The sequence below is a fragment of the Molossus molossus genome, unplaced genomic scaffold, assembly GCF_014108415.1.
Source record: "Molossus molossus isolate mMolMol1 unplaced genomic scaffold, mMolMol1.p scaffold_m16_p_7, whole genome shotgun sequence".
In the NCBI taxonomy this organism is placed as follows: Eukaryota; Metazoa; Chordata; class Mammalia; order Chiroptera; family Molossidae; genus Molossus; species Molossus molossus.
In genome coordinates, this window is record NW_023425401.1 from 1,189,359 (window position 1) to 1,215,543 (window position 26,185).

Genomic DNA, 26,185 nt, shown 5'->3' on the forward strand with positions numbered 1-26,185 from the left:
TGGTTGAAGGGATAAGAACGAAGTATGTGCTGGGGACCCACCGGGCGCTGGAGCCGCAGTGAGGGTCCCGGGGGCACAGGACTCTTGTGTCAGGTCATCAGTGCTGACTCTCCTCTGGGACGGTCTCCAGGAGACATTGCTGGGCTCTCCTACGTGGGCCGGGTCGCTGGGCACATGCTCCGTGAGCACCCTTCTGACCAAGTGGAAGCCAACGGCTCCACTGTGGCCTTTGTGTCCAAGGCGCTGGAGCGAAAGATGCCTGAAAGGACCCTGCTCAGCAGGAGCAGGTCTGCGCAACGCGTACGTGATTTCTTTTCTTTTTTTTTTTTTTTTATCCTCACCCAAGGACATTTTTTTTTTGTTCAGGTAGAGTGGGAGGGAGAGAGAGGAAGAGAGAGAGAGAGAGAAACATCGATGTGAAAGGGACACATCGAGTGGCTGCCACCCGCACGACCAACCAGGGCCGGGGACAAACTGCAACCGAGGTACATGCCCTTAGCGGGAACCGAACCCGGGTCTCTCTGTACCACAGGCCGACGCCCTAACCGCTGAGCCAAACCGGCCAGGGCCGTGTACGTGATTTCTGATGTGAGGGCCACGCTCGCCCCCGGGGCTCCTGCTGGCCCCTGCTTCTGTCGGTGGAATTCTGTGATGGGCACTGAATCCCATCTTGCTGAATTCTCGTGTGCAGAAATGCCTTTCTTTCCTCCTCCACGTAAGATACACGTTCAAGATGTTTCCTTTCCACGGGCAGACTGTCAGGGTTAGACCCACGTCACCTGGAAACCTGGTTGCTCCCGGCTTCAGGGCCCGGACTAGCGAGTGGCCACCTGTCCCCGGGCTGCGCTCGCTGGTGTCCCGTGGGTGTGTTCCGTTTATGGCAGTGTACTTGATTGACAGAGTTTTTTGGGGAACTGTGTTTCCCATGAGAGACTGTTCCAGGGGGAGGTCCATGATGTAGGCAGAACGCTCCGCTTTTGTTCTTTAGCTCGTTTATTTTATTATTTTATCTTTATTGATTTTAGAGAGAGAGGAAGTGAGAGGGAGAGAGAGAGAGAGAAACATCGATGAGAGAGAACATCGATTGGCCGCTTCCTGCACGCCCCCCACTGGGGATCGGAACCACAACCCCGTCATGTGTCCTGACCGGGAGTCGAACCGGTGACCTCTTGGGGCAGGGTCGACGCTCAGCCACTGACCACACCAGCCGGGCTCATTAGCTCATTTAAAGTTCAGAGCAACTCAGTCTCCCCTTCACTAAGAGACACTTGAGTTGGTCCAGCATTTTCACGGTGATTAACGCACTTAGATAAACATGCTGAACAGAGACAGTTCACACATCATTTCTTTGACGGCCAGGTATCTGAATGGAGACTCCTCCCCCCGACCTTGTCTGCTTTATCTTCTCGTAGTAGTTACACCACAGGGTCACGCGTGTGTTCACTTCCTCTGGAGCGCACATTAGGGGTTCAGCGAGGCTTTTCTGGTCCGTCCACCCGCGTGACCTCCGGCAGCCAGGACAGTGCCGGGCACGTCATGGGCGGTCGGTGACTGTTGAACGAGTGAGTGAAGGAAGGAACAGGAGCTTCCTTGCTCTTGGCTGTGCCAGGTGCCGGGTACAGCAGCACCGCCCTGCGCTCAAGGACCCTTGGGACCGGGACTCGTTTCACGAGCCCACCTCTGGGCCCCCGGGGCAGGTGTCCACGCACACGTGGGAAGTGGTCTCTGCTCAGCGTTGTTCGTGGCAGCCGGAGGGGGAACACATGGCGGTTTTGTGCAGAGAACAGGCAGCCAGCCCCGGCGGGTCCCACAGCCCAGCTCTGCCCTACTAGTTTCCTCGTGCAGGCAAATTTCGTTTTTAAAAATTTATTATTATTTTTTATTCTATCTTCACCCGAGGACATTTTTCCATTTTTTGTACAGACAGAATGGGAGGGAGAGAGAGGAAGAGAGAGAGAGAGAAACATCGATGTGAAAGGGACACATCGAGTGGCCGCCACCCGCACGGCCAACCAGGGCCGGGGACAAACTGCAACCGAGGTACATGCCCTTAGTGGGAACCGAACCCGGGTCTCTCTGGACCGCAGGCGGGCACTCTAACCGCTGAGCCAAACCGGCCAGGGCTAAAAATTTATTTTTTCAACTACAGTTGGCATATTCGTTGCCGGTGCACGGCAGAGTGGTGCGCCATTTATATCGCTTGCAAAGTGACCACCAGTAGGTCCAGCCCTCACCAGGCACTGTCCATGGTTATCACAATGTTTACTGACTCTGCTTCCTGTGCTGCACTTTACGTCGGGGACCATTTAAGAATGTTTTCCCCCTTTATTGATTTTAGAGAGAGGGAAGGAGGAGAGAGAGAGAGAAACATAGATGAGAGGCATTAACTGGCTGCCTCCTGCATGCCCCCCACTGGGGACTGGGCCCATAACTGGGCACGTGCCCTGACCGGAATCGAATCCGGGACCCATCTGTGCATGGGTGGACGCTCAGCCACTGAGCCACACCGGCTGGACGCTGTGACCACTTTTATAACTGGCAACTTGTACCACTTCACCCCTTTTGCTGGGTTCCTGGTCCCAGGTGAGCACACCTGCGCTGGGCAGGCGGTTGCCCATTGACAGTGCCCCGGGAGTGTCCACACGGGCAGTGTCTGAGCGACTGTGTCAGCCTTGGCCGGGTTTGCTGGCCCTGAGCCACGCTTCCCAGGAGTTCATGGCCCATTCGCTTCATCATCCATTCTAACTTTCGATCAATCCAATTTGTTTTTCTCATTTAAAAAATTTATTTATGTTTCTTCTTTTTTTAATCCTCACCCAAGGATATTTTTCTATTTATCTTCAGATAGAGAGGGAGAGAGGGAGAGAGAGGAAGAGAAAGGGAGAGGGACACATTGACTGGCTGGGTCCCACAGGACCCGACCAGGGCTGGGGACGAACTACAACCGAGGTACGTGCCCTTGGCCGGAAATCAAACCTGTGACTCATTGGTCCACCGCTGAGCCAAACTGGCCAGGGCTCTTTTCTTTTTTAAAAATTTCTTCATGGAAGTGAGAACAGACTGACAGGGAAGGGATTTGGGGGCCCAGGAGAGATAAACCACAGAACTTACATGGCAGCATGTACCACCAATGGACACAGACGACTGCAGTGACGTCCATGGGGCAGGAGGGTGTCAAAGGGGAAAAAAGGAGGAACATGCGTAATACTAACAGCAACACAAAGAAAACACATTGCTTTTCATTATTATTTTTTTATCCTCATTCAGAGACATTTTTGCATTTATCTTCAGATGGAGTGGGAGGGAGAGAGGGAGGAAGAGAGAGAGAAACATCGACGTGAGAGGGACACATCGACTGGTTGCCACCCACACGACCCAACCAGGGTCGGGGACAAACTGCAACCGAGGTACGTGCCCTTAGCGGGAACCGAACCCGGGTCTCTCTGGTCTGGGGGCTGACGCTCTAACTGCTGAGCCAAACCAGCTGGGGCCAAAGAAAAAACACTGTAGGAAAAATAAGATGTATATTTTTTAATTTCGCAAATGAATAACAAAAAGGAAAAAATAATGTGAAGGAAAACGATAAAGTAGCACCAGCTGCTCAGAGTTCTCCCAGTTCTGTGCTCTTTGGGGGTACCGGAGACAGAAGCTGCCCTGCGGCCTGCACACTGAATGGCACTGTCCCCAGGCCACCGATCACGTGGAGCTGTGACCATTCTTGGGGTGCAGTGGCCATTATCAGGGTGCACGGACTGTTATCAGGGCACAGTGACCATTCTCAGGGTGCATCGACTATTCTTAGGGTGCAGTGACCGTTCTCGGGGCACAGTGACTGTTCTCGGAGCACAGTGACCATTCTTGGGGTGCACTGACTATTTTTAGGGTGCAGTGACCATTCTCGGGGCACAGTGACTGTTCTCGGAGCACAGTGACCATTCTCAGGGTGCACCGACTATTCTTAGGGTGCAGTGACCGTTCTCGGGGCACAGTGACCGTTCTCGGAGCACAGTGACCATTCTTGGGGTGCACTATTTTTAGGGTGCAGTGAGCATTCTTGGGGCACAGTGACCGTTCTCGGGGTGCCATGACCGTTCTTGGAGCACAGTGACCATTCTCAGGGTGCAGTGACTGTTCTCGGGGCATACCGACCATTCTCGGGGCGTAGGGCCCATCTTGAGCAGGTGCTCCATCTCCCATCTCCTCTCTGTCTGGGTCTGGCCTCCTGTGACTGCGGGGGCCCCTGTCGGACGGGCTCTGACTTCTTCCTCCACATGGAGGCTGATGCAGGCCTTTCGGTCCCGTGACCCCCACTGAGGACCGGGGCTCGGGGAGGGGGCTGCAGCTGAGTCTAATGCAAGGACCTCTTGTCCTAAAAACACGTGGGCCTCTTTCCGCCGTGGGTCCGAGGGAGCTGACGGAAACAACCAAACTACTGGCCACCGTCTTCCTAGGAACACTGCTCACACCTCGTCCCTCCCCACACGGGGACCACTGGCTTCTTGCTTCAAAGGGCCTCGCGTGTGGTAGAGTGAACGCCTTCTCTTAGACACAGACGGGCTTCTCCTTCGGCCCCTCTGGCCCGGCTCCCAGGACGCCCGGGCTGTCTCATCTCCACACTGGTGGGCCCCCACGGAACACAAAGCCGAGTTCAACTCCCCCTCCGTCCCATCAGAGAACCCCCAGTAAGTGCACCCCACCGGGATGCATCTCACGCTCTGTACCCACCTCCTACCTCAGGGCCCGCCCCTTCCAACACCTCCTGGGAAACCACTGTTGTTTTGGTTAAAATCCTCAGCCTGAGCTCCAGTGACCTCAAACTGCGGAACGTGTGTACACACGCGCGTGTGTGCGTGTGTGTGTGTGTGTGTGTGTGGTCCTTTTATAAAACGACAACCTCACGTTTCTTTAAGCTGTTTGTCTGATGCTGGATTCAGGTGCTAAGAGCCTAACTTGATGTTAAAGAGTAATTTCCTTTGGAAACAATGAACACACTCTCCATAGTTTCTGTATTTTTCTGCAATTGCAAAACATTGTAGATATCAAGCCCAGAACTCAAGCAGCTCTTATTTTTTTCGGGAAATTGTTTGCGTTATGGAGTCTGATTCTTGCTGTTCTGTCTCACCAACTGCTTGCTGTCAGATCGGCTATGAAGGTCCAGGGGTGTGAGCGGGAGCAGATCCGAGGTCAGGAGCCTGACCTCTTGGGAGGAGGTGGGGAAAAGATTCAAAGATGGTCCCTCACAAGATGCTATAATTGTTGTGTATTTTTTAAAAAGTAGCAGAGCCCTGGCCAGTTTGGCTCAGCAGTTAGAGCATTGGCCCGAGGACCAACGAGTCGCAGGTTCGATTCCAGTCAAGGGCACGTACCTCAGCTGTGGTTCGGTCCCCGGCCCTGGTCAGGGTCGTGCGGGAGGCAGCCAGTTGATGTGTCTCTCCCCCCACCCCCCAGCTCTATCTGAAGGTATTTGAAAAAGTATCCTCAGGTGAGGATTAAAAAAAAAAAAGAGTAAAAAAAGTAGCAGCGTAGCTTCATGTCAGAGAAACACAGACGTTCCCGTGTTCAGACATTAGCGATGTGGACACACTGATGTTGGAAGTGTCGGTAAAGGGTGGTAGGAATAATGACCTCTCAGTGGTCTTAGGACTGAAAAAGGTTAAAAATAAAGTCACTGACGTCGAACCTTCGTGTTAAAAAAGGTGACTGAGGCTCATTTATCAAGGTCTTTCATTTGGGGTCCTAGTCAGTCAAAATGAGGGCTCTCCCAGGGCCCAGCAAGGCAGTTGGGGGGTGCAGCCCCCACAGTGTGTTAGCAGTGTGGGTGTGACCGACAGCAAGGGGGGCGGCTTCGACTGCAGACGCAGCGGTGCAGCGTGGGGTCTGGAAGAGCCACACGGGGTCTTCACAGGGTCTTCCCCCTCTGTTTGTCTGTGTCTCAACTTCTCCTCCTGGCGCTCAGTTTTACTGGGACAAATGTCTTCTTTTTATATGAAAACAAACATTATCACAGGGACAAATGAAAAACTTGGGTTGTTTTTATTTATGTATTTATTTAATCCTCACCGGAGGATGTTTTTTCCATTGATTTTTAGACAGAGTGGAAGGGAGGGAGAGAGAGAAACATTGATGTGACAGAGACATCGATTGGTTGCCTCCTGCGCAGCCCTGGTCAGGGCTGGGGATCGGACCTGCAGCCCAGGTACATGCCCTTGACCAGGAATTGAGCCCAGGACCCTTTTGTTGGCGGGCCGACGCTCTAATTGCTGAGCCAAACTGGGTTGTTTTTAAAGGACAAAACGGGGGTCAGATTTCTGCTTTCATGCAGGTGCAGTGGTATTCGCCCAGGGCCCGCCCTGCTGCCTCGTGGCCTCATCTTGAATACGTGCACCTGCAAAGCCCTTTTCCACATGAGGCGCCGGTCCAAGGTCCAGGGTCAGGACTTCAGCGTGTGAATTTGGGGGTACCATTCAGCCCATGGCAGAGTATTAGCACTGCTTGCCTGGCTGTGTCCTGTGAGCCCAATGAGACAAATGCTCGCCTCTGCTGCTTGGGACTTCTAAGGGGACAGCGCCCCCAGGTGGCTTGGACCTCAGTGCTGCCCCCGAACCCTGGCAGAAATATGCTCTTAACCCACTTGAGTCAGATAAAGGGAATCCATCGGAAGTAGGGTCCCCAGGAACACCTCACCTTCTGTGCTCAGCATGGAGGGGTGCCCGGCACACCCCTTCCCCTCCTGCAGGCTCAGGGCTCTCAGGGGCTGGTTCATGTTTGTTTGAACCCACTTTTCTTGCAGTATTTATGACACAAACCAATAATACTCTGGGAAGGTCTCCTCTCCTGAAAGTCCGGGATGCACAGGCCCGAGGATGGAGGACAGCACCCTGACCGCAAAGCCCTAGGTTTCCCGGACCAGGGCCTTGGACTGACCGTGTGTCCCCTCCAGCTTCCGTGACATTCTAAACGCACCACGGTCTTCTCCTTCTCTCTCCAGTGAGGTCTCGGGACCAGCTTCTTCTCCAAAGAGCCTCCTTTCCCTCTTAGTTCATTTACAACTTTATTTTTTCGCACCGAATCTTTTATTCTTTGTGGTTTTCAGTTGCCACCAAAACCACTTGCTACCCGAGCTACTCGGAGGATTAAAGAACGTGGGTTTCAATTCAGTCTGTAGGATGCTTTGCTCAAGCGGATGGAAATGCACTTTGACCAGCCCAGGCTCCGTCACAGCTAGTTTGAGGGGACGGGGCAAACTCTGTCCTCGGGGCAAAGCTGGCTCCTCACTGCATGGGGGGGGGGGGATGGTGTGAGGGGTGAGCACAAGCCTGCAAACAGGCGTGGTCTTCCTGATGTCTGCAGCCTGAATCGGGGCTCAGCTTCTTGTCCTTTCCCAGGTACCCCACCCTCCTCGAAGGGGGGACTTGGTCATGTGCTCACCTCTGACCCCCAGCACCTGACATGCACTGAACACACGCTTTGTGATGAATAAATGGGTGAGCCCCCTTACGTGTATTGCTCCAGCACCACATTTTATTGACCCATTTCCCCCCTTTTTTTTGCACGACTTTTTTTTTTTTTTTCATTCACAAATAATGCCATCGTAAGCAGTGTGGAGCAGACCTCTTAAGGGTTCACCTTCTCAACAACTAAATATTAGGTGGGACCTCTTTTTTTAATAGCTTGAAACCAGTCTAATATAGTACGTAGGGTTCAACTTGTTCCATGGCTGTTGAATTGCTGAGTCACAGATGTAGCACATCTTCAGCTCTCCTCCATCAAGCCACTGATCCCCGTTCCCCTACACTGAGTTTCCAAATAGGTGAACCCCTGCCTTGGGCGCCTGTGCCTGCCCACAGGTGGGTTCCCGTGTTGTTGAACCAACAGCACACGGCTCATTGGGTAGAAAGTTTTGACAGGCAGGACGCCGGATTCCTCCAACTGTTTGTGGCCCGAGTGGCCTTGGCCTTCCGTTCTGGTTTAGTTACGGTCCTCGGAACCAGAGGGTGACAGCCTGTGGGCACGATGCCTCCTCGGTTACCTGGGTGAACGGGAGTCGATTCCAGCACTTTCTCCGAAAACCGTTCTTAAAGATGCACTTTCTGCACAGGAACTATGTCCTCACGGACAATTCAAAGAGAGCGCTTTCTTTTCTGCTTTCATGACAACAGGGATCACACATTCTCTTCTACCCGTGTTTCGTCTTCGTGGCTTCCGGCCACGTGCTCTCGCGTGGTCACAGGTGTTTGCTGGACCCTTCTGGGAGGCACGGGGTGCGCGGGACATGCGGCCTGGAGAGGAGCCACAGCGACCAGAAGTTTCCTTTGGTGCAGGGTCTGAAGCTCGGAGTCTGAGAGAGTGAGGTGCCCTCTTCAGTGCTGGCTTGAGCATCCCTAACTCTGTAGCCGGTGGAATTTTGGGGCTTTGTGTGTTGCCGAGTGACTTTCCTATCTGTGAAGTGATACGGGCAGAAGTTGATAGAAGAACGTTATTGCCATAGAAACCAGGGGCCAATGACAGTGAAAATACTCCTACAATAATTGAGGATTTTCTGCTAATGAGCTTTCACTGGGCTAGTCCTCACAGATGGTGTTTCTTTCCCAAGTAACCACGTTCCACGTGCCAACGGATGTTCCTGGTCTTTTGACTTTGGAAATTCAGTTATGCACATTACTGTCATTTTTATGGGTAGCACGTCTCGTAGTTTGTGTCAAGAGATTTGACTCCAATACTCGGAGTTTTCAGAGTCTGTTTCGATCTCAAGAAAATTCAGTAGAAAACTATTTATATGTAAAAACTTCATGGGTGGAGCAGTCAGTGTGTGCTGCGGTCTGCCCATTTCGTGAGAATGTTACGCAGCAGGGGAGATGACCGTTCCCATCCTCATGGGGCAACAACGGACAAGGACTCACAGCGTGAAAGGGAGCACGTCCCATCACCAACTTGCCAAGTATCTGCTTGAATGGAAAAATCAGGAATGGGAAAAAATTATAAAAGTAAAAGTAGTTACTTTGTGGGAATGATGTCATTGATCTATTTAATTCCGTCAATGTCATAAAGTCTGCAGTAAATAAACATGTGGAGAAAAAGGGGGCAGGAGCCCAGTCTGCTGGGAGAAGGGCAGCAAGTGCCAGCCAGGGTCTGGGTGCAATGACACATGAGCTGGGCCTTCTCTGGGGCCCCTGCCTCCTATAACTGTTGTCAGAGATCCAAGGGAGGGGGGTGACAATGACCTCCTTTACAGGAGGCTCAGCCAGTGTGCCATTTTATAAGAGATGGAGATAGCGTGATTCATTACAGTTTATTCAAGCACTAATATTTTTTTTGGACCCACTTCCCCAGGTCCTTTTCCTCGCTGAATTCATCTGGCCATGCACCCTGTTCATGATTCTGACAGTTCTGCGTTTTCAAGAACCTCCCAGACACAGAGACAATTGTAAGTTTCACCTTTTATTATAAATCTCTAGAGAAAAAGTACAGCTCTCTTTCTTCTGCTCTTCAGAAACTCTGAGTTCTGAGTGGAATGCATGGATAGGGTTCCACTGTAATAGCACAACAGCTGTGTCAACAAGAGGGAAACTTACACTGTTTCCTCTTAGGAATAATATTCACATGTTTGCTCAAGGTAGTAGATAGATTTATTCTCCTACTTAAGCTGCCTCAATGTGGGCGTGGGTGTGTGTGCCATTAGAAGTATGGAAAGAGTAGAGGAAGCTGTAAAAGGTGGAAGATGTATCTCAGCTTACTCACATGGTGCTGATGAGTGTCATGGTGAAGAAGATGATGATGGTGATGATGATGGAGATGATGGTGAAGATGGTGGTGGTGATGGTGAAGATGGTGGTCATGGTGAAGAAGATAGTGATGATGGTGATGGTGATGGAGATGATGGTGATGATGATGGAGATGATGGTGACGGTGATGGAGATGATGGAGATGATGGTGATGATGATGGAGATGATGGTGAAGATGGTAGAGGTGATGGTGGAGGTGATGAATATGGTGGTCATGGTGAAGAAGATGGTGATGATGATGTTGGTGATGGAGATGATGGTGATGGTGATGGAGATGATGATGATGATGGAGATGATGGTGAAGATGGTGGAAGGGATGGTGAAGATGGTGAAGAAGATGGAGATGATGGTGAAGATGGTGGAGGGGATGGTGAAGATGGTGTAGATGGTGATGATGATGGACATGATGGTGAAGATGGTGGAGGTGATGATGAAGATGGTGAAGAAGATGGTGATGATGATGGACATGATGGTGAAGATGGTGGTCATGGTGAAGAAGATGGTGATGATGGAGATGATGATGAAGATTGTGGAGGTGATGGTGAAGATGGTGGTCAAGGTGAAGAAGACAAAGAAGATGGTGATGATGGTGATGATGACAATAATGAGTATGACTTAAAAACATTTTTTTAATCATCAGATAGAGTGAGAGGAAGGGGGAGAGAGAGAGAGAGAGACAGAGAGAAACATCAATGTGATAGAGCCACATCGACTGGTTGCCTTCTACATGGTCCAACCAGGGCTGGGGACAAACTGCAACCGAGGGACCTGCCCTTGACCAGGAATCGAACCCCCGACTCATTGGTCCATGGGGTTCTAACCACTTAGCAAGTCTGGCCAGGAAAATGATGATGATTTGATAATGTGATGAGGATGATGATGATGGTTGTGATAATGATGGTGAAGATGGTGATGATGGTGGTGATGCACTGATAAACCATTATTGATAACTTTCTCTGCTCCAGGGTCTTTATTAGAAAGACCATTTTGTTTATCTGGCTGCAAACTCAACTGCATCACTCCTTGAAAAACGAAGGCCTGTTTCGTTTTTATCAGACTTACACCACTTGAAATTTACATCATGTGGTTAATTCTGAAACAGTGACATGAATACAGAATTATTAAGGGGTGGACTTTATCTAAAATAGTACGTCACTATCCAAAATGGTGGCTTAATTTATTCATTTGGCAAATATGTATCGAGCACCTTCTGTGTCCCAGGTGCTGCTGAGGGTAAGTGGTGGGCAGGTGCTTTCTCTGCCCTCACAGAGCTCACGGCAGGGCCAGACGGTGACAGCAGAGTGGGAGAAATGTCACTTTGGGGTTCCCCACAGGGGCCGTGTGAACACGGAGGAGAGGTGGACAGTCCATTCTGGAGAAAGGCTTTGGAGGAACTGGTGATGCAAATCTTCGCCAGAAAGGGGAGGGCCGGGGAGGAATGCCCGGGGCGGCAGACAGTGTGCGGAGAGGCGGACAGAGAGGAGCTCACTGCGACCAAGCAGCAGAGATGGGGCTGCAGCAGGGACAAGGCTCGGACCAGTGGAGGCTTGGAATGGAGAACGGTGGGTCCCAGGGGGCGCCGAGGATCTTCCAAGAGGTTCAGGTATCTGTCCTGAGATGAGCACGTCGCTTATGCTCTGGGTGCCAGAGGAGGTGGGACATGAGAGGAAGTGGAAGGATCGGGTAGAAGACCTGCTTTCTGTGCAGGAGAAATGAGACAGGGAGGCTGCTGGAGGGGGAGCTGGGGGGAGCTTTCATGTTCCAAATGGGCAGTATGGCATCAAGGGCTGAGGGGGGACCCAAGCCAGTGAAACATTGCGATTGATGCAGTTGTCAACCACAGGGCGTTCAGTCTGCCGCACAATGAGTCCTCATTCAGTCCCGTCGGACGTGACAGCAGTGTCCGTCCCTCCTCCTAAGCGCTGGCTCCGTTCCTTCGGCGTTTATCCAGCCCTGACCACGAGGCCGGGCCTGGAGACACCGGACTCTCTCCCAGAGGGGCTGCAGTGCGTGTTTGAGGGAACAGGAGGCTGTGTCTGAGTCCCCAGGGACCCAGGAGCCAACAGCTTTCAAGGAGCACACCTCAAACCTCCCTCTTGCCCCCCACCAGCTGTGGGCATGGACGAGGGGCCTGACCTTTGTGAGACTCTTTCTGGAAAGGCGGCTCATTGTCCCTGCCTCCAGGGCTGCCCCACGGACTCGGCGAGAAAGCCAGTCGTGAGTGAGTGCCCAGCTCAGGGCCGGGCACAGAAGACGCGACCAACCAATGCCCGGGCCCCTGCCTCACACTCCACTGTCTTGAGTGGCCTGAGCTGGCCTGATGTTACCATGCTGTCATTGGTCTTGGAGACAATGTGCTTCCAGGACTAGAGTCCTCAATCTCTGACCCGCTGAACACCCCTCCGTGGAGACCACCATTCCTGACGTGTGCCTCAGGGGGCTGGGACGCAGAAGTCTTTCTAGGCGTTTCCGCGCCTTTATCACTAGCTGGGATACGACCCAAATCCCTCGCCGGCCTCCCATCCACTGCTTGAGGCCGTGTTAGCGAATAACTCCATTCGCCCCTTTGGCTGGAAAGCCAATCCATCGATTTTCCAGTCATTCACCCCTTGCATCATTTGCCCACGAATTCGTGAGTAATTCGTCGACGGCGAGAGCGTGTCTCTTCGTGCAAACGGCTGTGCTGAATTCTGAGCAGAGCAGGTCCCCGAGTCCTGGAGTGTGAGCTCATCCAGACCCCAAGACCCCGCCCACCAGACTCGGGGGGCAGCCTTTCCCCAAGGTGCTGGGAGCCACGCCAGGGGATGAGTAACTTCCCTGTTGCTTGCAGGTAGCAGCTTCCCAACTGGTCTCATGCTTGGAGTGTGAAGGGCAGGGGCTGGGGTTTGTGTCCAGGGCAGGGACACGAACAGCACTTTACTAAGGGAGATGGTCTGTTGGGGCCACAAGTATCTTGAAAACCTAGGGTCCTGTCCTAAACGACGCCCACGGGGGGGGGGGGCGGGGGGCTTCCTCCTGGGTTGTATTTGGCCTCAATCCTGCGGCCTCGCAGCTGAGATCAAATGAAAACAGGGATCGTCTGCCTTTCCTCTTGATCCGGCCACTTCAGTGCCCTAGGGGACCAGCGTCCTCTTTCTAAACTTGGCCGGTTTGGCTCAGCGGTTGCAGCATCAGTCTGTGGACCAGAGAGTCCTGGGTTCGGGTCCCACTAGGGGCACGTGCCACAAACAAAAAACCCCTACACTTTTTTTTTTTTTTTTTATCCTCACCCGAGGACATTTTTCCATTTTTTGTTCAGACAGAGCAGGAGGGAGAGAGAGAAAGAGAGAGAGAGAAACATCGATGTGAAAGGGACACATCAAGTGGCTGCCACCCGCACGACCAACCAGGGCCGGGGACAAACTGCAACCGAGGTACGTGCCCTTAGCGGGAACCGAACCCGGGTCTCTCTGTACCACAGGCCGACGCTCGAACCGCTGATCCAAACCAGCCAGGGCAACACTTTTATGAGATGAGAAGCAGTATTTTTATTCTTCTGCCCCTGGCTTGTCCACAGAGGACCGTGTCTGGAGTTGTGGCCACCACCAGTCACGCCGCTGTGACCACACAGACGTCGTGCCCTGCGCTCGACTGTGGAGCCGGGAGGGTAGAGGTTTTCCTTTCTTTCCTTTTTCTTCTCTTTGTTTCTTTTCCTCCTTCTCTTTGCCGGGGTGCTCAGCTCCTCCATGTGAATGGCGGGATGAATCACACAGTCCTATGCGATGACATGTCACTGGTCTCATGCTAACGCAGCCGGCATTGCACCTCTGCCCCCAGCTGCACGGGCTCATTTCCTCCTTGCACCCCCTTCCAGGCTACTTGCAGCCCCGGGACCTGCCCAGCGCGGGTGTTTTCCCCTTCGTCCGCGGCCTCCTCTGTAACACCGGGGCCCGATGCAGAAACACGAGCTACGCCGAGTCCCCGGGGCCCGGCTTCCGGTAAGAAGCACCCGCATCCTTGTCAGGATTCCCGGGGGCCGGGGCGCAGGGTGGGTGCGACGCTTGTGTCAGGCCTCAGTGATTTGGGACAGGGCAGAGATCGCGAAGCCTGCGGAAGGCAGGGTTCCAAGGGAGTCAGCGTTCGAGGCTCAGACCCAGGTGGTGCAGCCTCTCCACGCGCGGTCGTCTCCATGGCTCTTTTAGGGGTCACGGAGCGGCCGCGCCCTCGCAAACCGTTTCGTGTCACGGTTTGTTTTCTGTCGGTCGAGTCTCCGACTCAGAGTCACTTGCTCGGCCAGCGGTTCATGCTGGTGCGGTGACTGAGCCGCCCACGGGGTCTTCCTCTGGGCTGTGTTGGGCCTCGGTCCTGCTGCCCCACAGCTGAGGTCGAATGAACACAGGGGTCGGTTGCCTTTCCCCTCCCTCTGGCCACTTCAGTGCAGGGTGACAGGTGCCCAGCTCTGACTCTCCATCGAAGCCATGCTGTGGTTGCCTGTGGCATCAGCTGGCATCGAAGACCAGAAAGGGCGGAGGGTGTTTTACGTGAGAAGACTCTAACTGAAGGGGCTGACTGACAGGCACTGATGCTTTGGAAGCCTCGGAGTGGAGTTAGCGATGAGGGGACGTGACTGATTCCTGACAACAGTTTGACGTCCTCGGGGTGGGATGACCTGGGTTCTGGTTCGTCTGTACCTCCTGGCGTTGAAACGAACCCAAGACAGGTAGAGGGGAAGCATGTTAACACAGGTGCTCTTCGTCTTCCAACGTTGCAAGGAGAAAATGAAGTTTCCAGATAATTTTGGACGCATCTGGCAGAATATTGACAAGGGGGGCTGACCTTGAGATTGGTAACATCTAGAAAAGTATTGTACAAAGAAAACCACGTGGAAGTAGTCTGAGACGGTGACCCTGAGATAGTTGACGGTTTGTGGGTGGAAAAGAAAGCGTACAGGACTCTCCGGGACGATGAGAGGGCCCCGAGGCCACCAGCATGTCCACCTCCGGTCAGTCTTGTGTCCCCTCCTCACCAGCACGGGCACGAAACTGTTGTTCAGGCGGGAAGAGGGAGGCTTTGCTCCGAACGCTACCGGCCCTGTCGCTCTTCGTTCTGTGCCCCTGTGCTCGCCGCCCCACCTGCTTCCCAGGTTCCCACGTCCAGCGACGTGAGGGTTAGTGACCAGACGCGGAGAACAGCCCGCCTGGCGCAGAGTGCTCCCCGATGGGAGTGCACGGCGGTCCGTTCTCGCTGCTCCGGCGGTGGTGACAGCACGTGTTCTTCCCCTTCAGGAAGTCCTGGCCCTGTCCCCTCTGTCCCTCCACTTCAGCACCCTCAGCTCAGTGTGCTGGAACGCAGGGATTCTAACCGAAACCCAGGACAGTGCTTCCCACCCCTCCTGAGAGTCCCTGTCTGTTCCACAGCATCAGCATCGAGCAGGGGTCCACTGACTGAGGGGAGGAGAAACCTCCTTCCACCGACCAAGGGGGGAGGGTTCCTTCCTCTGACCGAGGGGGGGAGGGCTCCTTCCTCTGACCGAGGGGGGGGAGGGCTCCTTCCTCTGACCGAGGGGGGGAGGGCTCCTTCCTCTGACCGAGGGGGGGGAGGGTTCCTTCCTCTGACCGAGGGGGGGGAGGGCTCCTTCCTCTGACCGAGGGGGGAGGGTTCCTTCCTCTGACCGAGGGGGGGAGGGCTCCTTCCTCTGACCGAGGGGGGGGAGGGTTCCTTCCTCTGACCGAGGGGGGGAGGGCTCCTTCCTCTGACCGAGGGGGGGGAGGGCTCCTTCCTCTGACCGAGGGGGGGGCGGGCTCCTTCCTCTGACCGAGGGGGGGAGGGCTCCTTCCTCTGACCGAGGGGGGGGAGGGTTCCTTCCTCTGACCGAGGGGGGGAGGGCTCCTTCCTCTGACCGAGGGGGGGAGGGCTCCTTCCTCTGACCGAGGGGGGGAGGGGGTTCCTTCCACCGACCGAGGGGGGAGGGCTCCAGTCTTGCAATGCCGGAGGCCCAGGTGTGAGGGACCCAAGATGAAGTAAGGAAAAGTTGTTGGCAGTGAGGAGAGAGGAAAGAATGAGAAACAGGGACCAGGGAAAAGCCCGCGCACGCTCGGGGTCACCTCTGGCTGCAGACCTGGCCACTTGAGCCTGTCTCAATGGTTTTCATTGGTCCAAGTCTGAATTCAGTTGGCCCTCAACCCCATGAACAAGCATTCAGGTCTGGTCACTTTGTCTCCGTTGGCAGGTACCTGAGAGCCAGATTGCACCTCCAGCCTAGGGAAACGTTGTCGTGGTTACTTAGTCTGTGGATTCCCAACCCCTTTCTCGTTCCCCGGGGAAAGTTCCCTTTGGGCAGAGATCCAGAATGTCACGCGATCTAGGTTATGGGTATGAAAGTCCACTTCCTGCTTCCTGGTTCTGGATGGACCTTCCCACCTGAGCTCTTACAAGGGGTTTTCCGAGCTCACATGTGGTTGTCACCCGGTCACCTGGAGGCCATGTGGACATGCAGGTGTCAGTCGGGACTGCAGGGTTCTGAGGTTCAAGTTCCCCGAACAGAATTGTTTCCTTGTACCTCGACCTCCTTCATTTTAGTAACGGAGCAGCTTGACTTGCGTGACTCCATTTTATTTCTCACTCTATCCCGCAGTCTCTATTTTATAATTGTCCCTATTCTGTACGGGTAGCAGGATCCTTTCTCTACCCAAAGCAGCTAAGAATGTGATCCTTTAAAACAATATATTCTTATTGATTTTTTTAGAGAGAGAGGGAGAGAGATAGAAACGCCGATGTCAGAGAGAAACATCCATCGGCTGCCTCCTGCACGCCCCCTATTGGGGATCAAGCCCACAACCTGGACACGTGCTCTGACCGGGAATCCAACTGGGACCTCTCAGTCCATGGGATGATGCTCCATCCACTGACCCACACCGGCCGGGCTGATCCTTGCTTCTTGAAAGGCTTTTCTGACATCGAGGACACACTGGGGACAGGATTCAGGTGACAGGTGTGTGAGATACACAACAGGTCACCCAGACGTGCCCCTACCAGCACTCAGCTCTGCAGGCAGGTCCCTCCAGAGGGACCCTGATGCCCAGTCTGAGCTACCTCCCTCTTTGTGCCTTACACGAACATGTGAGATCCGGTGTCTTCTGCTATTTCTTATTTGTACATTTCTCCCCAATAAACCTCGTTTTATATTTGCACCAGTTTGTTCAAGGAATTCTTCCCTTACTAGGTGCGTGGTTTGCATACCCCCCCCCCCCCCATTTTTTGGTTGTCTTTCCACTTTTTTTAAATCTTTATTGTTGAATGTATTACAGATGTTCCTCATTTTTCCCCCATTGACCCCCTCCTCCCCACTCCCGCCCCCCTCCCACCTTTTCCCACACTGTTGTCTGTGTCCATTGGTTACATATAAGTTCTTTGGTTTATTACTTCCTACCCCCCAACCCCCTTCTCTTTGAGGTTTGTCAGTCTAGCAATGAATTTGTGCTTCTTAATCCCTTCACCTTTTTCACCCATTCCCCCAACCCCCCTCCCATCTGGCAACCAACAAAATGTTCTCTGTATCTATGAGAATGTTTCTGTTCTGCCTGTTCATTTTGTTTTTTGATTCAATTGTTGATAGATATGTATTCATTGCCATTTTGTTTGTTCATATATTTTATCTTTTTCTTCAAAAAGACCCTTCATATAATAACGGTTTGGTGGTGAGGAACTCCTTTAACTTTTTCTTGTCTGGGAAACTCTTTATATGGCCATCGATTCTAAGTGACAGCTTTGCCGAATAGAGTAATCTTGGTTGTAGGTTCTTGCTTTTCATCGCTCTGAATATTTCTTGCCACTCCCTTCTGGCCTGCAAAGTTTCTTTTGAGAAATCAGCTGACAGCCTTATGGGAACTTCCTTGTAGGTAACTAACTGCTTTTCTCTTGCTGCTTTTAAGATTATCTCTTTGTCTTGAACCTTTTGCATTGTGATGATGATGTGTCTTGGTGTGGGCCTCGTGGGGTTTATCTTGTTTGGGACTCTCTGTGCTTCCTGGACTTGTATGTCTGTTTCCTCCACCAAGTTAGGGAAGTTTTCTGCCATTATTGTTTCAAACAGGTTTTCGATTTCTTGTTCTCTCTCTTCTCCTTCTGGCACCCCCAAGATGCGAATGTTGGTATGCTTGAAGTTGTCCCAGAGGCTCCTTACACTATCCTCATTTTTTTTTTTTTTTGGATTCTTTTTTCTTTTTGCTGTTCTGATTGGGTGTTTTTTGCTTCTTTATATTCCAAATTGATAGTTTGCTTCTTGGCTTTACGTACTCTACTATTGAATCTGTGTAAATTATTTTTTATTTCAGTTAGTGCCTCCTTCATTTCTGACTGTGCCTCCTTCATTTCTGACTGGTCCTGTTTTATGCTCTTGAGGTCCTCACTAAGTTCACTGAGGTTCTCACTAAGTTCATTGAGCATTCTTATAAGCAGTATTTTGAACTCAGCATCTGTTAGGTTGCTTATCTCCATTTCGCTTAGTTCTTTTCCTGGGGTTTTGTTCTGTTCTTTCATTTGGGACCTGTTTCTTTGTCTCCTCATTTTGGCTGCCTCTCTGAGTTTGTTTCTGTGTATTACTTAACGAGAGGTATGGGGCTATCTGAGACCAGATGCTGCTTGTTTGAAAGAATTTAGAAAAACCTGTAACAGGATCCAAGACAGGCCAATCCTATGGTTAAGCAACTGACAACAGCTTGGGTGGGCCTGAAAGTTCGGTTGGGTGGGACCTCAGGGAATCACCAGGGTGGGGCTACCAGTGTGAGCCAGGTTGCTGGAGTCCCAGGTATGGGGGCTGTCTGCTGCCCCAGGGAAGGGCTCACCAAAGGAACAAAGGCCTCTGACAGCACGTTTGTCCTGGAGAAAGCCCCCTCTCCAGCCCTAGCTCCAAATAGCTCAGTTCTTCCCTGTATGTCTCTGGCGCCCCTTGAGCTGCCTGGGGCTCCAGCCTCCTCCGCCTCTCTGAGCCTCAGTTCCTGCTGGTTTTACAACTAGAGTGATGGGACTTCTTTTCCTGGCACTGGAACCCTGAGCGGGAGCCCGGTGTGGGACGGGGACCCCTCAGTCCTCAGGGAGGACCTTCCCAGCCGAGGTGTCCTGATTTTTATCCGCCACACATGGGTGTGGGACCAACCCGTCCCCTTCGCCCTCCTACCAGTCTCGATGTGGCTACTGCTTTAATTTTGTAGTTGTAGGACTTCCATTCAGCTCGGTGTCAGGTGGTTCTAAATGATGGTTGTTCTGTAGTTTAGCTGTAACTTTGATGTGGTTGTGGGAGGACGCGATACTGTGTTTACCTACCTGCCATCCTGACCGAAGTCTTCTTTCCACTTTCTTGATCATATCCTTTGAAGCACACGGCTTTGCATTTTGATGAAGTCTCACTGATCTATGTTTTCTTTCGTTGCTTGTGTTTTTGGTGTCATACCTAAAAGGCTTTGCCTAACCCATGATCATGAAGATTTACTCCTTTTTTCTTCTGACAGCTTTACTGTTTTAGGTTCACCATTTGGGTCTGTGATCCATTTCAGTTGACATTTCTGTGTGGTGAGAGAGGGGTCCACTCTTTTGCAGGGGGCATTTTGTTTTCCCTGAGGATTAGTCTATAGATGAGTTGGAAAGAACTACTTAAACAACATCGAGTCTTTTTATTTTAAAATTTTTTATTTGTTGATTTCAGAGAGAGAAAGGGGGAGAGAGAGAGAAACATGATTTGCTGTTCCACTTGTTTATATATTTATTGGTTACTTCTTGCATGTGCCCTGACCAGGGATTGAACCTAGAACCTGGGCGTGTCGAGATGATGCTCTAACCAACTGAACTGCCCAGCCAGGGCACAACATCGAATCTTCTTTTTTTTTTTATCCTCACCCGAGGACATTTTTCCATTTTTTGTTCAGATAGAGTGGGGGTGGGGGGGAGGGAGAGAGAGAGAGAGAGAGAAATATCGACGTGAAAGGGACACATCGAGTGGCTGCCACCCGCATGACCAACCAGGGCTGGGGACAAACTGCAACCGAGGTACATGCCCTTAGCGGGAACCGAACCTGGGTCTCTCTGGACCACAGGCCGATGCTCTAACCGCTGAGCCAAACCGGCCGGGGCAACATTGAGTCTTCTAATCGATGAGCATGATACAGTTCTCCATTTACGTTTTCTTGAATTTCTTTCATGAATATTTTTGTACTTTACAGTTTTATATACATTGTGTTCAATCTATTCCTGAGTAGTTTATGCTTTCTGATATTGTCTTAAAATTTTTTAAACATGGACAATCAGTTCTAGTGACTCTTTAATGCATCCCTTGGTGTTTGTTACGTACATGATTATATCTTCTGGGAATACAGTCTTACTTCCTCCTTTCTCGCCTGGCTGCGTTTTCCCTCTTTTATTTAGAGATTATGTGTTTGTCTTTATTTGGATCCTGCCCTGTGGGAGAGTGGTTTCGTTTCTCCTTTGAGGGCTGAGAAAGAATCTCAGTGACCTGCCCAGGAGCCTTTCCCTGTCCCCGTTCATTCTAATCCCCTTTGTTCTGCCTTCTCATTACAGCTCCTTTCATTACCGATGAAAGATCAAAGAAAGAACTGGACTTGGGAAGGAGGACATTGTTCTCCATCCAAATCCTATTACCGTCTGGGGATTTCCCTCCGGGTCTTTACACAGTCTCCCTCTGACCAGCCTGCGGCCCCCACTTCTTCCCACCAACATCACCTCCTCGCAGGCCCATCAAGAGCGCCATGTCTATCACAGACTTCCACTCACTTCTTGTCTTATTAGATCTTACCGATTCTTCCTGGCATTTCCTTTAGTGCACAACTACGAGGCACATCTGTGTACCTGCCTCCTGCCCCTCTGTGGGCAGGGATGGCAGAGCCTGCTATGTTCACTGGTGCGTTTATTCTGGCCTCTTGAACAAGATATGCTGCATACATGTGACAAGTCAACAACAACAACCACCACCAAAAATGAAGTGACCAATAAACCTAAAATAGTTAAACGTCACAGACAATAGAGGGATTGAGAACAACTTCTTAATTTTAAATTGTAAAGGTTTTAAAAATAGAAATTTCCTTTCCGGATGGCAGACAAATAAAATGGGTTCCTAAGGGTAGTTGGTGGAAATGAAAAGGGGTCTTAAAAACGCGGAGGGCGCTTATGCCCGCAGACTTCTGTCGTCCGCGGAACCGTTCTGTCCGCGGAACCGTTCTGTCCGCAGTGCTCACTCTGGTGCGTTGAGTTTGTCTAGGTTCCAAGCCAGAGCTGTACATCACACCATCAACGACTTGGTCTTCTTACAAGAGATGCAGGACCTTGCCGATGAAATTTGTGAATTGATGGACAAGGCAACAGACTTAAAGAAAGTTTGGGTAGAAAGAGCCAAGACTCCAGGCAAGTAAATCTCTCACACTGCCCGCACTTCACCTGGATACGGGCTGAGGCAGGGCCGTGATCCTGGGAGAAGCCAGAGGGCCCTTGAAGTCCTGTTCACATCACAGCCCGTTACTGCACTGTTGTTGAAGGTCTCAGAAAAGGTGCAGCCTCCAGGCATGAGGCCCAGCTCCCAGAGAGGGATGGAGGATGGAGCTAGATTTCCGCCACCTCCCCCGGGTGGCACCTTGGGCACAACTCCCACCAGGCCGCAGCCCGTCCTTGCTTTATGTCTGCAGGTCCCCTCTCTCCATTCTCCCTTCTCCTTCTTCTGTTGCTAGCTTCCTTTCTCATCCCCCTTCCTTTGCTTTTAAATCTGACCCCACTTACGCGCGCGCACACACACACACACACACACACACACACACACAACTTCAACACTTGATTCCTAATAGCCTATTTTTATAGAGCTGAGTTATTGCCTACAGACTTCATCAATATGTAGGGGTCACAGTGATCCTGTTCCCCCCAACCTCTTATTTTATTTTATTTTTTAACCTAACCTCATCCAAGGTCGCCAGATAAAATACAGGACATTTAGGTAAATTTGAATTTCAGGTAACCACCAAATGTATTTTTATGTATTTATTTATTTATTTATTATCCTAAATCTGGCAACCTGAAGGAACCTATTGCCAGTTTTTCTTTTGATATAATGTTTTTCTCTTTATGGGCAACACAAGAAAGTGAAATGAAACGTTTGGCAGAAAAATGAAGGAAGCGACATTACATATTATTTCTAAGAGAGAAACCAGCACCTTTGTCCAGGTTGGGGGAAGGCAGGGCAGATTTCACAATGGATCAAAGGCATTAGCAGAATCGCCCCAGACACAAAGTCACGGGGTTCTTTTATCTTTTATCGGGCTCTCTTCTGGGATCAGTCTACATTTATGCACATTGTTTTTCAAATCAGGTTTTCAACATTCTACTAGAGGGAGAACTGCTTTTTTTAAGGAAGGGGTTCTACACTTGATTTTCAATTTGCCACTGTCTGAGCCATTTCCCGTGGTACCAGTGTAAGGAAAACCTGTACTTGCAACGCAACAGATGTCTGCATTTTCTGCATCGGGTAGTTTTTCAATTCTCTGTAGAATCTACCGGGTCTGCAAAATCACAACTCCGCTTTCCCTCCACCTTTTTCTGTGTTTGCTTTTCTTTGTCTCCCTCCACGTTCTCCGGGTTGTCCTGAGCAGCCACAATGCCCGTGCAATTAGAGATGGACGAAATGATACCTTTTCTGAACATTATTGAAATCTGGCTGCCCCCCCCCCCCCCGGAATTTACTTAATACCAATGAGTTCTGGAAATCAGAAGTGGCTGTTTCGTCTTCACCCTGGCTTGTAACCATATTTTGGGCCAAGACGCTGCGTGGAGCCATTCGACTTGAGAACTGAAACGCGTTCAGCAGAGCGTCCTGATGGCCGCTGGGACTAACCGTCTGCATCTTCTCCACACAGGTTCTTCTCCTGGCTCCGGTTTTCCAACAGTAAGTACCGGAACACCAGTTCCAATCACGGTTGAGTCTAAAACACTGGTTTCAACCCCCCGATTTATCCTCAGCCACTGACGCGGGCTCTGTGTCTGGGGAGGCGCACACCCGAGGAGCCGGCTGCAGGGCCCTGGGTCCCGGGGAGCAGGTGCAGGGGTCCTGGCCGTGGCCCCCATGCCCTGCGGCGTCAGGTTTGCCCACGAGCCCGCTGCTGGGCGTCCCTCCGACTCGCTCCAGGTACAGCGTCCGCTGGGGCCTTGGTGTGGCCACAGCAGGGCCCTTCCCTCAGGACAGCCTCGAACCCCAGGAGGGCGGCAGGTCACCGCCCACGGGCCCAGAGAGGGGTCTGCACGTTTCCAGGCAGAGAGAAGCAGGGGCTGCCTGTGCCTGTTCGCCTTAACGCATCTGGCTGTGACCCTGGCGTTGGGTCCCGTAGAGAGGAAACCCACAAAGAAGCAGGGCCCCGGAAGGAAGAAGGAAGGAAGCAGGGCCTGGAAGGAAGCAGGATCCCAGAAGGAAGCAGGGCCCAGAAAGAAGCAGGGCCTGGAAGGAAGAAGGAAGGAAGCAGGAAGGAAGCTGGGGCCTGGAAAGAATTCCATCGCTGTCACGGCGCCATCTGATTGGCTGAAGGCACGCACTCCTTGTGCGGTTGGCTTTTCCCTCCGACCAGGCCACCCTGTCGGTCCCTGAGCACTTGGGACATGGGTCCGCGAGGGCTGGGGCTCCGCACGTTGGTTCCGGGGCTGCCATCTGGGATCCGCGGGCGTCTCAGCTCGGGCCGTCCTGTGGCTACTGCGCCTGTGCTGCCCGGGGCGCGTGGATCCCGACGGCACCGAAACACGAGAGGAAAGGAAAACAGAAAGGAAAAAGGCAGTCAGGGTCCAGTTTCACGAGTGGCCAGGGGGCCCATTTTGCCCCGAGGGGACACTTGGTGTCCTGCTGCCCCTGGCGAGGACAGTCACCCGCTGAGGACGCAGAGCTGTGACCTGGGTGGCTGGGCGCTTCGGGCCCCACTGGTCACGAGAGGGCCACACAGGACACATGGCCGTCTGGGGGCGACAGGTGCAGGGCCGGCCTCTCCCCGGACTCGGACCCGACAGCCCTGCCCGTGTCCCGCGTGTCCGTGGGGCGGCCTCGGTGGACGGGCAGCTGCTGGGGGCAGCGGGGCGAGACGCAGGGTCCCCGGGCCAGGAGCAGGTGCGTGAGCACAGCACGGGCTCGGACCCCAGTGCGCCTGTTCTGGGTGTCTCCCCCGCCGTCCCGGGTGTCCGTCCCTCGTTCATGGGTGTCCACCCTGGGTCCGGGGGTCCTGCCTGCTCCCTCCCAGGTGGACCGGTCCCACCGGGCCGGAGAGGAAGTGCTCTGGCCCCTGCAACGAGTCTCAGCCCCGCAAGACAAAGCAGTCTGATCAGTATTTCAGACCCTGTTGGCAACGTATTCTTTTAGCCATCATTTTTACTTATTTATTTTTATTTTTAAGTATGTTTTGATTGATTTTTTAAGGAGAGAGGAAGGAAGAGAGAGAGAGAAATGTGGTCGCCTCCTGCACAGCCCCCACTGGGGATCCAGCCCGCAACCTGGGCCTGTGCCCTGACTGGGAATCCAACGGGGACCCCACAGTCCACGGGACACCACTCCATCCACCGAACACACTGCCCTTAGCCATGATTTTTTAAAAATCCTCACCTGAGGACATTTTTTTGCATTTTTTGTTCCGATAGAGCGGGAGGGGGAGAGAGAGAGAGAGAGAAACATTGACATGTAAGGGACACATCGAGTGGCTGCCACCCGCATGACCAACCAGGGCCGGGGACAAACTGCAACCGAGGTACATGCCCTTAGCAGGAACCAAACTCGGGTCTCTCTGGACCGCAGGCCAACGTTCTAACTGCTGAGCCAAACCGGCCAGGGCAGCCATGATTTTTTTTTTTTTTTTTTTTAATCCTCACCCGAGGACATTTTTTCCATTCTTTGTACAGATAGAGCGGGAGGGAGAGAGAGAGAGAGAGAAACATCGATGTGAAAGGGACACATCGAGTGGCTGCCACCCGCACGACCAACCAGGGCCGGGGACAAACTGCAACCGAGGTACGTGCCCTTAGCGGGAACCGAACCCGGGTCTCTCCGGACCGCAGGCCAACGCTCTAACCGCTGAGCCAAACTGGCCAGGGCAGGGCAGCCATGATTTTAAATGTACCTTCCCCAGACTGAAATTTAGAGGTTGTGCCACCAAAAGCAGCTGTTTGGGTAGCAGGGGATGGGTGCGGATGTCGGGGTGCAGATGTCTGCGTGCAGGAAGGGTGCAGTTATTGACACGGTTTGCCACAAACAGAAAAAGACAAAATTACAGGAGGTGTTCACCTTTTGTTCGTATTTGAATATCCATCGTGTTTCTAAGATCTGACTCAAAATCTTAGACACTGGTATAGCTTGTTCCCCAAACAGATCTCTACCTATCTTTTCTGGCCTGTACTTGCACAACGTTTAAAAACCCAGCCTTTCAGAATCCTTCTCAAATCTTACCTGTTCCAATTCCGGGCAGACCAGGCATAGTGTCCGCTCCCAGAGGCCCTAATTTCTTGCACCTTTGCAGCCCCCCCCCTCGTTTAATTGCTCAACACAACTAAAGGGCGAAACCCTCGGTATTTTTCTCTACCAGCTGGATCTCAACAAGACGGAGGCGGTGATCTCGAAACTGGAAAGCCTTCAGCAGCAGCCCCAGGTCTGGGATTTTCTGCGTTCACTGCCCAGACTGTCCGCGGACGATGCCCGCGCTGAGGACGGTGCCCGCAGCGGCGTGCTCCTCCTCCGGGTAGCCTTGAGGTGAGATAGCGAGGAAGTGAGACTCGTTACAGGGATGTGGGTTTTCCCTCCTCCCGTCCATGGGAAATATGTATCTCAGAGTAAGTATCTGATACAAGAAAAAGCCCGGAGTGATGTCGTCCGTAAGGCTGGACTTGTTGCACCTCCGCCGGCTCTCGGGTACCTGCGCACGGTCTTACGTGAGAGCAGGCATTGCACCCGGCCTCCTCGACCGAACTGTAACGTGCCGCCATCGACTTCCCACGGCCCTGCAGTCCTCAAAGGCTCAGGTCGTGGCTGTAAAATATTCCACGTCGGCACCGTACCATCCACCTGATGACTTATAATTGGACTTTTGGTTCTGTCCAAGTTTTCTGCTATTGGAGATGTGACATGAGTATAATACGTTTCGTTCATTCCTGGGTAAACGATGGGCTGCACTTGTCCCAAAATGCCACCAGCGCTGATGCGCTCGGCTCTCAGTGGTGGACTCAGTGAGTTGGGCGTTGGTCCCTGTGATGGATTCAGCCCCGTGTTACCTGAGAGTTACCTTGGAGAGGATCCCTTCCCGTGGGGTGTTTCCCATGTTTGGATAACATGGTCTTTCTATCCCTAATTGGGTTATGTTGTGTAAACGTATATGAGCATGGTATTGCATTAGTAAAGGTTGGCATTCTTTTCTGAT

General features: G+C 52.3%; 1 protein-coding gene across 1 annotated transcript in view; it reads left to right on the plus strand.

Annotated features, from left to right (window-relative positions):
• Positions 1-26,185, plus strand: part of ABCA13 (ATP binding cassette subfamily A member 13) — a 153,914-nt gene that overhangs the window by 304 nt on the left and 127,425 nt on the right. Inside the window, 5 exon segments of the mRNA XM_036247397.1 lie at positions 9,331-9,424; positions 13,636-13,759; positions 21,019-21,170; positions 22,667-22,695; positions 25,358-25,521. Of these exon segments, the coding sequence (XP_036103290.1) occupies positions 9,331-9,424; positions 13,636-13,759; positions 21,019-21,170; positions 22,667-22,695; positions 25,358-25,521 (563 nt within the window).